Here is a 16542-nt window from a genome sequence, read left to right as displayed (position 1 = left end):
TGCCCAACATTCAGTTCCGTGCATCATAGCCGGTCTTATGGCTGTTTTATAGAATTTTCCCTTCAGCTTCATTGGATTTTTTCTGTCACACAACACACCACTCGCTTCTTTCCACTTCATCCATCCAGCCCTAATTCTACTGCATGCATCTCCATCTATTTCTCCATTAGTCTGTAATACCAATCCTAGGTACTTAAAACTATTGCTTTTCACAATCATTTCACCATCCAAAGATACCATTTTATTTGTAGTAACTCTTTAAATGAACATTCCAAATACTCTGTTTTTGTACTACTAAGTTTTAAACCTTTTTCCTCCAGAGCTTGTCTCCACTGTTCCAGTTTTTGTTCTAAGTCTCTTTCACTATTTCCTATTAACACTACATCATCAGCATACATTAGGATTAGGCCCCATGGCATGCTACCCTGTAGTTACGCTGTTTATATGGACCAAAACTAATGAGAATAAATAAGGACTAAGCACCGAGCCTTGGTGCAGTCCTACTTTCACCTGAAATTTATCAGTCTCTCCCACACTTGTCCTAACACTCTTCTTCTTCCTGTAATTTTCTATTGTACTTAATATTTGTTTTATTGCTATTTGATTCCTCGAGTATTTCTTTGTTCTTCTATTAGGAACGTATACTTTTCTCGTATTCTATATACACTTTCGTTCGTCTCGCAATCAAAATTACATGGAAATTTAAGTGTCAGCTTTCCATAATTTCACAAAATTTGACAACTGATTGTGTTATATCTTCATGCAATGATTTATTTACTTGAACATTTAAAAATTTTAACTTTTCTTTTCCCACCCCTACATAAATCGCAGAATCCATTCCAATCCATCGCTCAGATCACCGGTACTCTTCTAGAAAAATCACGTACATTGTACGTACGCCCGAATTTCGAAAATCCTAAATATACCCCCGAGGGAAAAGAGCGGCCAACGCTCCATTCCAACGCCAGTGAAAGGTGTCTCCGAACGCAACGAATTCCAAAGAACGAACTGGTCGACTGGATCCCGTAGTGGGGAGGCCACAAACACAAACTGTAGGGGAACGTCAGTAGCTACTGGTTCAACAGCGAGAAATGATCGTATTGTATCTAACTAAATAATCATTGAAACAACGTTGTGTTGTGTTTTAAAATGCTCCAAGAGCTGTCGTTGACAAGAAAACGGTAGTTCGATATAGGAAAATCCACGTCAAGTGTTCGTAAAATGCTCTAAAGTGATATATACACTGCCCGAAAATGTATAAGCTTCTAGGAGGACTAGCCAATTACTTCAAATACCAGGAAATAGTGACGGATTGTGCAATTTTCCGCATGCACAATATCTTTACGTGTGCCTTATTGAGTGCATGCAGTTTGATAGTGACCGCCAATCAATTTGTAGGGAATCCCATACAGTGCATAGTCGATGGCCTTCCCAATCATGTCGTCAACACCTACTGCTGGATATCTTCCACCTTCACCATGCCTGACGCCTTCCAGAGACAGGTAAGTGTCACATCTGACCCACATATCTATACGCAATGTGCAACTGTCAACTCATATGCTTTTTTGCTGTTGTGCAAAATTGTTACTGCTCATATCTGGTTTGTTTTTGTTTGCTGTAGTTGCTAAGGCGACGAGAAATGCTTTTTTGTTGTTTTTGAATGATGTAAGTGAACCGGAACTGGCAGATAATAGATAATCCAAATAGACCGGGTGTTATTGCTAAATAAATAGAAAAGTCAATAGGTATTTGCAAATATGTACATAGTTTCAAGAGACTGTAAATAACGTTTTTGGATTAATACTATAATTTATATACCTACTACTTACTATGATTTATTTCGTCATTAATTGTTTATATTAATGTTTTGTTCAAATAAAAGCATTTAATAGGTACTAAAGACGTATAAAACGACAACAGTAAATATACAGGGACTACTATGTAGCTTTCAACAAAAATGAGTGCTGTATTTTCCCGCCATTTTGTGCCAAACTTTTATGTACAACCCTTGTCCAGTGGCGGATCCAGAATTTGGGAAATGTCATGGATCTTTATAGTGATTTAATTACATTTCTCTGATGCAAGGTCACTTAGTCTTACCACCCCTAGGATAAGTGGGTTTTCAATTATTTTTTGGATGGGCCTAAATTTTTTTTTGTTTGACAGCTCTCGGTTTTTCTTTTTTTAAGATTATTGAATTTATATTTATTTTCATTTGGGGGGGGGGGGGGTGTCATGACCCCGTGACCCCCTCCCTACTGGATCCGCCACTGCCTTTGTGATACTTCAAAACCCATACTGTAACTTTTAATTTCATATTTAACGAAAACAAAAACCTAAGATAAAGGTTTTCTATAATTTCCAATACATTAGAGACATGGAAAAGCTTATTTCGATGATATTACCGAAGATATCTGTTTAGCATTACACCCCTGTATATAATGGGGCAATCAAGTAACTTTACAGGTGACCTTCATGACATGTAGCACGCAAGGCCATACGATTATACCCTCTGGTGAATAGGTACTTTAATTCAATGTGTGTATGTCATTTGTCATAAACTATGCTCGCCATATTGATGTGATATAAATTTTATGATACCAACCGGTAAAAGCCGGTACTGTTTTATTTTTAATAATTCTCAAAATATGGATTTAAATATGTCGAACAGTAAAAATGTGCTTTATTTAGTTTTTCTCTTTCAAGGTTATATTTTTGGTCTGTCAGTATTGATAAAGACCATGAAACAAATTTTTTAGCACTTAATTTTCTTGATTTCCTAATATCGTCCTCGTACATTGTTGTTTGTTTTCTTCAAATCAATATCCAGTCAGTTTATCTCTCCATCAAAGACCATTTTCTTATCTATAACTCATCCTTATCTTATCCCCTTTGCGCCTTTGCCTTTATCTCCATTGAATCGGATTTTTAATAACAATTCTTCATAAGTTTCTATCTTGGGTCATACCTCTATATCAATCTCCTTGACTCTTGACCGATATGTCCTGCTTTTTCACCCATGTTTTATTTGATCTAGCATCTTTTATTGCCCCCCCCTCTCATTCTCTCTTCTCTAATGGCATTACATCCCAATCAATCCTTGGCCTTCTTCAAACTATGCCTCCAACCCTGTCGGTCAATTCCAAGTTTTCACTTCTCTTCTTCTTAAGGTGCCTTATCCTTAAGGACGTTGGCCATTATCTTTGCAGCCGCCCTGAATAGTTCTATGGAGGTCATATTCGTCCATTGTCGTCGTAGGTTTTTAAGCCAAGAGTTGCGTCTTCTTCATTATTCTTATTAGGTAGGTTATACTTGTTACTCTTTCCAGATCTGTTCCGTCGACATTGACCTTCACCCTTCTGTTTTGGTGCTTGCTGATGACCATCGTTTTTGTCTTCTTTGTATTCAAGTTCATTCCAAATTCTCTACAGGCTGTCGTTACTCGGTCCATTAGACGTTTCAGTGCTTCAGCATTATCTGCCAGCACGTCACTTCTCACGTCTAGCAAATTTTGCGCGGTTGATGCCACTTCATCGTGCCACCTTTTCCGCGACCTTCCTTTTGGTCTTGCGCCCTACATTTTACTATCTGGGACTCTTTTCGGCCTTTATAGACGGAGAGGCAGCGCCGAAAAATCTCTCTGAATTTACTTTAGTTTTTTCACAGTTGATTACCGTGATTGTGTAGAGACACATACTGCGGTCGGTCAAGCGAAACGTAGAACAGGTGGTACTGACAGCGTGTCAAAGTTGCTTACCTCCGGAGGTAATTAAATCCATTTACTAAGGCTGAAAATCAGTACACACATTCTAAATTGAATATAAATAAAAGTTATTATAGTCGGTCAGCTGTATGACGGGACAGAGCCGGTCGATCGGCCCCAATGAATGAACAGGGTTATTCATTTTGACCCCCCTCTAAACTGCTTTATTTACAGAATTAGAAAAAATGTTATTCGATTTTTTAATTATGATTTTTTGACATATATATCGTACTAGTGACGTCATCCATCTGGGCGTGATGACGTAATCGACTTTTTTTTAAATGAGAATAGGGGTCGTGTGCTAGCTCATTTGAAAGGTTATTCAATTCTCTATGCAGTAATATAAACATTAAGATCATTATTTATACAGGGTGTCCAAAATTTTTTTTGAATTATTAATTAAACAATTAATTTAATTAAAAAAATTTTTGGACACCCTGTATAAACAATCAAGTTCATGTTTATATTACTGAATAGGGAATTGAATAATCTTTCAAATGAGCTAGCACACGACCCCTATTTTCATTTAAAAAAATAATCGATTACATCATCACGTCCAGATGGATGACGTCACTAGTACGATATATATGTCAAAAAATCATAATTTAAAAATTGAATAAGTTTTGTATTTTACATTTTGTCTAATTCTGTAAATAAAGCAGTTTAGAGGGGGTCAAAATATAGTGAATAACCCTGTACATTCATTGGGGCCGACCGACCGGCTCTGTCCCGTCATACAGCTGACCGACTATAACAACTTTTATTTATATTCATTCAATTTAGAATGTGTACTGATTTTTAGCCTTAGTAAATGGATTTAATAATTACCTCCGCAGGTAAGCAACTTTGACAAGCTGTCAGTACCACCTGTTCTACACTACACAATGTTTCTCTACACTACACAATCACAGTAATCAACTGTGAAATACTTTAAATTCAGAGAAATTTTTCAGCGCTGCCTCTTGGACTATTATTCTCTGACTCTGAAGTTTAACGAATTCCCAGTTGAATATCTAACGATATTCATCTTCCTATTTAACTCTAAAACTTCTGTCTTCCAAATACGACACTTTATCGAATTCTTTTGCTATGTCTAGGAAAATAGCTGAGCATATTTTATTCTCTTCTAGAGATCTCTCTATATTTGTTATTCAATGTACATATTTATATTTGGTCTACTGTTGAGTGTTTATTGCAGAATACAAATTGATGAGAAGGAATTATTTTTCCTTTTGGTCGAGTAGGTACTTGTAGACGGAGTAACCTAATTGAGTCCCAGAATTTATAATCCGTCTTTCCAATAGCCGAGTTGAGTCCCGAAGATGGGTAAATTAAGTCCCGTGCCTACCTGGGGCTTAGTCGGTGTACGTAATGTTTTCTAGGAATTAGAAAACAATAATTTATTTTATAACATAATTTTATTACAAAAATGCAATCCTAAAATATTTACAGTAAACAATATAACCACATTTACATGCTAAATCTGTGCTAAAGTAAGGTATTTAAATGCCAGTCTATGTATATGTATGTTTTTTTCTATTTGGCAATAAGAAGAAAACCAAAGGTATATAATGATCTTCTTTTAGATCATGGATGGAGAACATTTGCATAAAAAACTTTGAGCAATATTCAAAAGTTCAATTGCTGTTGTAATAAAACAATAATTTGGTTTTTGTATGTCGTTTACCATTAGAAAATCCTCCTTTTTGTTGGTATTCACTGGAAATGTTTTAATGTTCATGAGTTTCTTCCATACTTTTTGGCAATTTAGGCAGAAGAGATCGTCGGGCGTTATACATATTTTTCTGACCAATTCCACATCTTTGGTAGCCAAGGTACCAATATTGCCATTTCGTAATTCCTCATGCAAAATTTTCATATCCCCCATTTTCATAGGTCGTTCACTGATATCTTCTACGGTCTTTCACTTCAAGGAGTTACTAACATTTGACGATTGAGTACATCTTCGTTTAATTAACTATGATTGTGGTCATCCATAATGTCCGTCACTACGTTGTCCCCTTGGGTTTTTAAAAATGCTTTACATTTTTCTTTCGTCTGCGCACAACAAATCCAACGCTTGCCGTCATTTTTTAAATAATTTTGAAAACGATGTTTGAAGCCATTCAACACAATCAATTATTGTTTTTCTTTTTCACTAAGAACGATTTTCATTGGCAATCAACTTAACACTGTATCGTATACAGATAGATCGCACTCTATACTAAATATTTTGTGGTATACATATTACTTTTTATTTGATTACCATAAATGCATAACCAATAAAATACTTACAAATTAAAAAGCTATTAAAAGGTAATTAGAAGGATTACGATGCCCGGGACTCAATTCGACCATCTAAATATTTTGACCCTTCTTAATTCAGGTATACGGGACTCAATTTACCTATGCCCCTTGTAGATAGTATTCTCATTAGCAATATCTTCCCAAATAATCTGGAGATACTTGCTAAAATAGCAACGATATTGGTCTGTACGACTCTACTTTATTATTTACTTACTGGTTGGTTTCCCTGGTTTGCAAATCATGATTAGGTCAACTGTTTTGTAGGTTATTGATACACATTGTATCCTGAATACTGTGTTTATAATGTTTGTGAGTTTTACGATGGCCTTCCTTGGCAATTTATGTAGCATTTCTTCTGTTATTTAGTTAAATCCTGGAACCTTTTTGGGATTGATATTGTTTTTGGTTACTTTGACTATTGTCTTAGAGGTTTAATGAAAGTGACAATTTTAATAAACATAATGAGTAAAAGGGTTATATTGATTCAGTTTTCCAAAATAACAGTTACAGAGTTCTGATTGATGCACTCTCAAATAAACTAGATATGGTCTTCCTTCCTGTCCTCGGACAGACGATGCGACGTCAAAAGGGTCGCTGAAGCCTTGGTTGCCTCGAAAGCGGCACCGACAAACTGTGACCGTAACACTGCGATGAATGACGTAATAAAAAAACTGTACCACGCAACATAATAGCAGTGGTTTCCAAGGATGCGTTGGAAGCCACCGCTTACTGAGTTTACACATTTCATTGCCGCAGTGAAGAACCTTGGATTTTTCACCGTCATCTGGGCGTCATTCATCGCAGTGTTACGGTCGCAGTTTGTAGGTGCCGCTTTCGAGGAAACCCAGGCTTGAGAATTGGCTACAGGAACTTCAAGACCGTCAAGTACAAGATTGGAGCTGGAGGGTCAGATAATAGAACAAGTGATGGAGTTTAAATATCTAGACTAGGCATCACGCTATCCAGCTACGGAAGGCTCGAAACAGAAGTGGAAGATCAAGTGAATAGAGCAAACAGAGCCGCAGGTTGCCTGAATGACACAATATGGAGAAATAAAAATATCGGAAAAGACATCAGACGCAAAATTTACAAAACAGTCATCAGACCAATAATGACATAAGGCGGTAGAAACACGACCCGACACAGAGAGGACAAAAATGAAACAGCGGAAATAAAAATCCTTCGAAAAATCGATGGAAAGACTCTATGGAAGAGAGCGAGAAGTACAGATATACGACGGAGATGCAAGGTGGACAACATTAATAATAACTGGGTAAGTAACAGAAGAATAGAATGGAATGACAACATAGCCGAATGACAAAAATAAAGTAGTAAGGACAGCGAGAGACGACAATAGGAAGACGATCAGTGGGAAGACCACGAAAACGATGGAACGACAACTTACTAGAGGCACATTGAAAAAACAGACAGTCATGTCTATACAAAAAGAAGAAGTTCAAGACCGACAGAACTCGAAGAAATTAGGGGAGGTCGATGTTCAGCTTTTGACGCAGAAGGTTGGATGATGATGATCAACCAAATCCTAGTCCATAAAATTTTGGTCTAAACGGAAAATAAGAATAACTTACAAAATACGAGTATATTACCAAACTATCGGACGATAGCTTTTTAGGTCTGAATGATTTACTGGTCATATATTTTATCGCCAACCCTCACTAAAGTCATTCATTATTGTACTCATTTGCCCTCATTTGCGGCAGTAAAGTAACACTTTATTGTACTGAAAGAAGAATTTTACTTTACCTGCCGCGATTAATCAAATTGACCGAGATTGAATGTAAGTGGTCGATGGCAGTAATCGAATGGCGAGTATTTGAGTGAACTTAAAATTTATTGACTTTAATAATTATTAAAAATATTGTACACAATTGGCGATATTATCAGTAGTAATTGCACAAAAGCTCTAAAATTATCGAATTTTTCCCGAGTGACACTTTGACAGTTTTAATAAGGGGAGTGAAATTCAGTCAAAGTGTCACGAGTAACTTTACTGACTTGGTACATAAATAACTATTATATGAATATAATTACAAAATACTTCAGAATTTTCCTTTTTGACGTAAATTTTATTGATTATTTCATTCATAGGAGATTCTGACCAATAGAAAGCTACAGAAATAAAAATTAAAGTGATAATTTTTGATAATATCCCGTCGTCAAGTATATTACGTCAGATGCCCTTCGTTGCTACGAAAAAATACATTCAGTGACATTAATGACAATTAATGTTTTAAAAATTATAAAAGTGATGAGTTTTAACCGTCAAATATTTATAACAACTGTGTGTTTAATTATTGTACTAATTTGTACTTACATAAATAAATTACAATAAAATTTTGGTTTTGAACAGTTTTATTCATGAAATAATCGCAGCAAATTGCACTCGATCTCTAAAATTATTAATTTAAGATCATTATTATTAAGATAATTATTAATTTTAGAGATCGAGTGCAATTTGATGCGATTATTTCATGAATAAAACTGTTCAAAACCAAAATTTTATTGTAATTTATTTATGTAAGTACAAATTAGTATAATTAAACACACAGTTTGAAAATATTTGACAGTTGAACAGTTGAAAGTCATCACTTTTATAATTTTTAAAACATTAATTGTCATTAATATCACTGAATGTATTTTTTCGTAGCAACGAAGGGCATCTGACGTAATATACTTGACGACAGGATATTATCAAAAATTATCACTTTAATTTTTATTTCTGTAGCTTTCTATTGGTCAGAATCTCCAATGAATGAAATAATCAATAAAATTTATGTCAAAACGGAAAATTCTGTAGTATTTTGTAATTATATTCATATAATAGTTATTTATGTACCAAGTCAGTAAAGTTACTCTTTATCGAACGAGTCTGATATTATAAGCAGAGCGAGCTTAGCGAGCGAGGTGAATAACGGACGAGTTCGGTAGAGTCTTTACTGACGTGGTGCATATAAAATTTGGACATCTTGGATATTAAAGCACCCTATGTAACGCACAGCTGAATGTGGCTGAATTTTTATGTTTGTGGGTCACAGTGTTGCCATGCTGTTTTCTATATATTTCTTTCATAATTTCAATCAATGTTAAATGTACCTACAAGAATAATAGAATAATAACGTTTACTTCTCCGTCATTATACTAGGTAAAATGACAAATGAGGTGTCAAATGAAAGCTTATAATCCAAGGATAGTACTAAATGTGAGAAATTAGACCTAGATTGTCTGTCCCTCAAAAAATAAGCGTTATATTGGGGATTTCTAATGTTGACATTAAAAGTTGCACTATTTTTTTTTTCTATAAAACATTTTGATCTAAAACTTACCAGAAAACTTCTTTGTACTCTTTACTTTAAAATAAACGTGATTGAGAAGCTAAATTTTAAACTTCGTCACACAACTTTTGCGATTAAACTTTGCAATGCACAAATCCGCACCTTTTTCTTTGAAAAATTCATAACCTTTATCATGATAAGAATAAAAACTTGAGGCAGATACCTTTGTCTTCAGAAATGTTACAGCTATATATGTACTTAGTGTAAAAATTTCAGAAAAAATATTAAAATGGAACAGAGTTGTAGCGAGGTAAACGCAAAAAAACGTGATTTCTTTTTTTTTATTTTTAGGTTAAAATTGCGATTTTGACAATGTTCCCCCACATTAAATTCAAAATAAACTTCATTTTCGTTTTCAGCACCCTCGAAAGTATAAAGTATGAATAAAATTAGCCATTCATCCTTCTGTGGTCAGTATCTCGAAAACTAAGCGCTTTTTTGAGGGTGTCACGCTAGTGTATAATATCACAAACATTGTGATAATATTATGAAAAAATAGAGGATACGGCAATGATGTCACAAGTGATGGTCGGATCGAACGCCAAAATCTACACAGACATATTAGGGTGCTTTAATATCCAAGATGTCCCAAAATTTTATCACCAACAATTTGATATTGGTTTTAACACTTACCTACTTAGGTTAGGTACCTACTTACAATTTACAATTTAAGATTTTTTTAAATTTTAGACGTCATAATTATTGCATGACAGTGATGACAGATACCTTTTGCATGATTGGCGCTTTCGATTTTTAATCGATAGTTGTTATCAATATTTTACTAAATCTGTAAAGTTTTGATTTATTTTATATGAATATAATACAAAATACTACAGAATTTCACTTTTTGGCATAAATTTAATTAACAATGTCGTAAATTTTGTACAATATTTTTAATAATTAAAGTAAATAAATTGTAAGTTAACTCAAATAAGTAATCAATTACTTCCATCGACCACTTACATTTAATCTCGATTAATCGCGGCAGGTAAAGTAAAATTCTTCAATTCAGTACAATAAAGTTTTACTTTACTGCCGCAAATGAGGGCAAATGAGTACAATAATGAATGACTTTAGTGACGGTTGGCGATAAAATAAATTAAAACTTTACCGATTTAGTAATTATTCAACATTGATAACTATCGATTAAAAATCGAAAGCGGCCATATTGCAAAAGTTATCTGTCATCACTGTCATGAAATTATTATGACGTCTAGAATTTAAAAAGTTTTTAAATTGTAAATTGTAAGTAAGTGTTAAAACCCATATCAAAATGTTGGCGATAAAATTTTGTATGCACCCCGTCAGTAAAGAGTCTTTATCGAACTCGTCTGTTATTCGCCTCGCTCGCTCTGCTCATAATATCAGACTCGTTCCATAAAGAGTAACTTTACTGATTTGATTTTTTGATTACTAGTCCTGGTGACCATTTTGCTGAATTTTACATTTTCTATTGGTGTCGTATTTCCATATACTTAATTGTTTCTTTTATTTTAATGTGTCTACTTTATCCAAATAAAAAAAGGTGTTAGGAAATTTACTAGTGGAGCAAAATAAACTTTTTCCATCTGTCAAAACAACTTACCTTTTAACGCACATCCATTAGGGAATCGTACGTCGTATGTTTGTTTAAAACATTTTATCTATGTATTTAAAAATAGATTAATTTTATTCCGTCTGAATATTAAAAATAGTGTTAAGTAATACTGGTACTATTTAGTATGTAAATTTTCGTCTATTTTACGTGCAGTGATAACCACCATGGGCGTCGATTGGAAATTTCCAAGAAAAATCGGTGTCTTGACATTATCGGCGTCGTTGGTGGGGCTAATGGCATATCATAAGAAATTACGAGTCAGCTAAGATACAGATCAACAATAATATATTGTTGTTCTTGGCAGTAATATTCCTTTAAAAATAAACAGAAAATTTTGGTCCGAATATGTAAAGCTGGAATCCAACGGAACGTGACGTGACACGCCAAGAGAAATAGAAAATATGTAATATAAATATGTTACCGTAAAAACCCGATTTCAGTTGAAACCCGAATTTACTAGGAAAAACTAGTTTTAACTATGAGCTTTAGACATTTCTAGTTTTAACTAGTGAAAATTAGAACTATCAAATATTTTCAATTCATTCTAGTTGAGACTAAACATATTTCAGTCAAAACTAGTTTTTACTAAACTTTTCAGTAATTTCTAGATTCAACTAAAACTCGGTAAATAATTTGCTGCTCTGGTTGTTTGTAAATAATTTCTCTAAAACGTAAAATACTGGACACGATCGTAAACGTAAAAAACGCAAGTCCTTTGACCACTTGTTTTTATTGTCTTGCATCCAGACTGCTAACATTTTCTCGCCTTGGTTTTCCATGAACTAATTTCGCCTTAGGCCAGTATGACATTACCGCATTTATAACTGCATTACCGAAGTCTTGGCCATTATCGGAAAGTAAAATGCATGAATGTAAAAGTCAAGAATATATCCGTTAATTATTGATAAGCAACTTCGTCCGCCCTCTTACTTTGTAATGGTCTCAACAAAACAAATATTGTTAAATGATATTGATAAACCATAATAAACTTGTAGCCGTGATCCTCTTGTGATTGCATATCGATCAAATCTACCTAACAGCGACTATTTATTTCTGAATGCAATATAGGTTTCGACACAAGACCCCTCTTAGCTTTACCTACTCTTCTTCCGTTGGCAGGTCTCACAAATTGATATAAAATTATTGAACATACCAATTGTTATATTTGCGTATTTTCTGGCGGTTTCAGTCTTTAACCTATCCCAACTTCCATGACCAATAGCAACGTGGGCTGTTTCAATTATGTCAAAAATGTCTTTATCAGGTACATAATATTTGATGGGTTCAATTCTAGAAGCCAACTTTTTTATTTCGCCAACTTCAACAATTCTAAATCGTTTTAGTGTTTTCTGGGCAGACAGTTCCGCATCTTGTACTTCGGCATTAATTTATTATACATGCTTTGGTCACAACATTGTAGTGACTTTCTTTCTTCTCGGTCTGTTCCTTTTGTAAGATCTTTTCCAAAAAACTTTCTTTTCAAGTTCTTATATCTCTGCTCTCAACCTAATTTTCGACATTATCACTCATGGTGAATTACGACATATAACTTCGACATATTACAGTAGTGTAATAATGGTAATATAACCAATAAAAACGATGCAGAAAAATCAACAGGTGCACACACTAGTTTGTTTCCGTTTGTAACCCTACCCCGAAAACGCCAAATCGTATTTGTTTCTTCTCGCAACGATTTTAACTGGTATTCGCTAGTAATTCCAGTAAAGACTAGTTTAAACTATGTAGTATAAATTACTCTAAATGAAATTTGTTCGGGATTTCTAGTTTTAACTGAATTTAGCAGTCAAATCTAGTTTTGACTAGTTAAAACTAGAATTGTCTAAAGCGCTTAGTTAAAACTAGTTTTCCTAGTAAATTCGGGTTTTAGCTGAAATCGGGTTTTAACGGTAACAAATACATAAAAGTCTTAAAATTTGTGATTATGATCCTTGGGCTAGGACCAAACACTCAATTTTTGGTCGGCCTGGTTCGGAGCGAACACGGTTCAAAGGAAGTAAGAAGTTGATACAGACCCTTCCAATTCGGCTATGGAATGAGACGGTCAGTGCCGTGGTATTTTTTAAAACGTTTTTATATACTTTTCTTGGTTGTTGTCACGGTCTCCGCAAATTTTGTAATCCATTTTAAAAATAGTTCTAGGCTACCTAGGTACCTGAAATTTTCAGAATAGGTTAGAACTAGCTAACAATGCAATATTTAACTGCTATTATACAGGGTGATTTATTAGTGGGGTAAAGCTCCGTAGATCCGTTATAGTAATGAATAACGATAAAAGTTAATAACAAAAATTGTAGCCAACTTTGAACTTCACATTACAAAATTAGTTAGAATGTTACAGGATGTTCGATAACATAGTGGCCAGATCAAAGTTATGTTTTTTTAAATGGAACACCCTGTATTTTATTTTATATTTCAAATTTTCTTAACTTCTCCATTACATAAATATAAAGGTTCAGTATATTATACAGGGTATTTACAAAGTTTTAACCAATTATATATGAAAATCGTAACAAGTTTAACTCCCTGTATAAATAAAAATAAGCACAACGGCAATGGTTTATTGATGCCATATTTTTTTATTTATTGTCGAAATTTTCATAAATGATCGGTATTGCTGATTTTCTTTATATTGGAATACAGGGTGAGTCAAAACGCAAGTACATTATTTACTCAGTAATTTTAAATGAAACACACTGTATTTTATATCACTATCGAAAAGTACCATTACCGTACTTTAATTTTTATATAACATTCCCTATGTCTAAATTTATTAGTTTTAGAGATATTTTCATTTTTCAGAGAAAATTATTAATTACGGGTCTAAATCTATCCAAATTTTAGGCGAGCCATGACTGAATTGTCTAAAACTGACAATTTACGATTACTGATTATTATCAATCTGTAATCAAAGTTGGCTACAATTTTTGTTATTAACATTTATTCCTATCTATTACTATAACGGATCTACGGAGCTTTACCCCACTAATCAATCACCCTGTATGGATAAATCGATTTTTTTTATTTCAAACTATTTTAAAAATTTGACTAATGCAATGATATTTTAAAATACGTTAATAAATCGATATCTACAAATTGATAGTGGGTCAGTGGCATTAGACAGCAGATCGAGAGTTGCCTAGTTCGAACACGGCTGTTGCGTATCTTTTTTTAATTTTTTTAATAAATAATTAAAAGTTGATGTATTTAAAATTCATATTTTATAAGTTAATTATTATAATATATAGGTACCATTTTAAACATGATTTTAAACAACCGTGGTATTATAAAAAGTACTTTTTTATACTAGTGTAATTTTTGGAATTATAATTTTAACAGTTAATACACCTACTAAAAATTCATATTTTATTTTTTTGAAACATGTTGTGTCCTGTATACAGTGATGAGCGCGCTAATAACCGCGCAAAATAGCTCAAAAGATGGAAAACATAATACATTGCGAAACAAAAAGAGATGAAACTAGTGGAGGTGGAAATTATCAGTAGTAATTGCACAATAGTCCGTTCTTTAACGGTAAAATATTGCAAAACCTCTAAATTTTAAAGAACCGCTTGGATTGATATGAAATTTGGCATACACATAGCTAACAAGTCAAAGAAAAAAGTAATATTGTGCCGATATGTACTTTTGCCCTGGGGGTGGTTTTCACCCTCTCTTGGGGGTGAAACAATATGTGTCCAAAGAAAGTCAGGAAATGGATAAACTGGCTAATTTTAAGTAACTTTTGTTCTATAGAGTTTTTTCACTAAGTCAATACTTCTTGGTTATTTGGCAGTGAATATGTTCATTTTTTCAACAAAATAACCACGTTTTTAGACGGTTTTTAGCAAATAACTCAAATAGTAAGTATTTTGTCGAAAAAACATTCTTAGCAAAAATATAGCCTGTAAAGAATTTTAAAAAATGGTGTTATCACGTCTCTACACCTAGTAGAAGCAGAGTTATAACTAATTAAAAATAGGTTCATATTCGTCAAATTCTAAATGGAATACTTTAACGTGAAATAACCAAAAATGAAGCACATTTCGGGGAAAACTCATTACAACTTATTTAAAGTGTTTAAAAAAAGCTTCATTTTTGTTTTATAAAAAAAATTTCTAGCATCAAAATTAAACAAGTTACGCTCAAAATAAAGTTAGTCCCTTTTGGTTTTGGTTAAAAAAGTCGAGAAAATCACCCCCTAATTAGTATCTTAAATGAACTTAATCGGTACGACTTCACAAGTTTCTTGACTCGTGTATATATTGTTTATATAATCTTAAGTTTCATCGGTTCAAAGTCCTTATTATTGAAAGGGCTGTTGTTAAAAGGGGTTGAACGAGTCACTGATCACGAATGTATGCAAATTTAGAAACACCAAATCTTAATCAATTTTTGTCTAACAGAAAAACAAAAAAATACATGATATTCAGAAAAGCAATGCTGACTTTTTTGTCTTTCGAGATTTTTGGTATCTAACAATTTTTAAGTTATTTCGAAAAAAAAACATATTTTTCAAAATTTAAATTTTTAAAAATTTTACTTTGATACCAAATTTTTTCAAAAATAAGCACTTTGAATCGATGGAACTTACAGATTATATAAACACAACATAAGTAAAATAATTTGTGGAGCGGTAACGATTAATTTCATTTAAGTTGCTAATTAGGGGGTGGTGTTCCCGTTTTTTTTTTTGCAAAAACAAAAGGGACCAACTTTATTTTGAGCGTAACCTGCTAGAACCTTTTGTAAAAACAGAAATAAAGCTTTTTTTAAACACTTTAAAAAAGTTAAAATGGGTTTTCCACAAAAAGTGCTTAATTTTTTGGATATTTCACGTCGAAATATTCTATTTGAAATTTGGTGAATATGAATATATTTTTCATTGGCTATAACTCTGGTTCTACGAGATCCAGAGACCTAGCGGGTACACCATTTTTTTTTACTTTTTTATAGGCTATATTTTTGCTAAGAACGTTTTTTTCGACAAAATACTTACTTTTTGAGTTATTTGCGAAAAACCGTCTAAAAATGTGGTTATTTTGTTGAAAAATGTACATATTCACTCGCAAATAACTCGAAAAGTGTTGACTTGGCGAAAAAGCTCTATAGAACAAAAGTTACTTAAAATTAGTCAGTTAACCCATTTCCGGACTTATTTTGGACATATATTTTTTCACCCCCCAAGAGGGGGTGAAAGTCACCCCCAGGGCAAAAGCACACATCGGCACAATATCACTTTTTTTCTTTGACATGTAAGCTATACGTATGCCAAATTTCATGTCAATCCAAGCGGTTCTTTAAAATTTAGAACAAAAACCGTGAAAGAATGGACTACAAGAGCTCTAAAATTATCGAATTTTTCCCAAGTGACACTTTGACAGTTTTAATTTCACGACCCGAAGGGGAGTGAAATTGACAGTTTGAATTTCACGACCCGAAGGAGAGTGAAATTATGTCGAAAGTGGCACGAGGGAAACAATTCAATAATAATTTTAGAGATC

At 33.4% G+C, this 16542-nt stretch overlaps 1 protein-coding gene across 1 annotated transcript in view; it reads left to right on the top strand.

The window, feature by feature from the left end:
- Positions 1–1057: 1057 nt before the first annotated feature.
- Positions 1058–16542, top strand: part of LOC114329112 (innexin inx1) — a 123526-nt gene continuing 108041 nt past the window's right edge. The window contains exon 1 of the mRNA XM_028278128.2: positions 1058–1502. Within this exon, the coding sequence (XP_028133929.1) occupies positions 1254–1502 (249 nt within the window). The 5' untranslated portion in view covers positions 1058–1253. The remainder of the gene's footprint in view (positions 1503–16542) is intronic.

The sequence above is a fragment of the Diabrotica virgifera genome, chromosome 8, assembly GCF_917563875.1.
Source record: "Diabrotica virgifera virgifera chromosome 8, PGI_DIABVI_V3a".
In the NCBI taxonomy this organism is placed as follows: domain Eukaryota; kingdom Metazoa; phylum Arthropoda; class Insecta; order Coleoptera; family Chrysomelidae; genus Diabrotica; species Diabrotica virgifera.
This window is presented reverse-complemented; position numbering and strand designations above follow the sequence as displayed.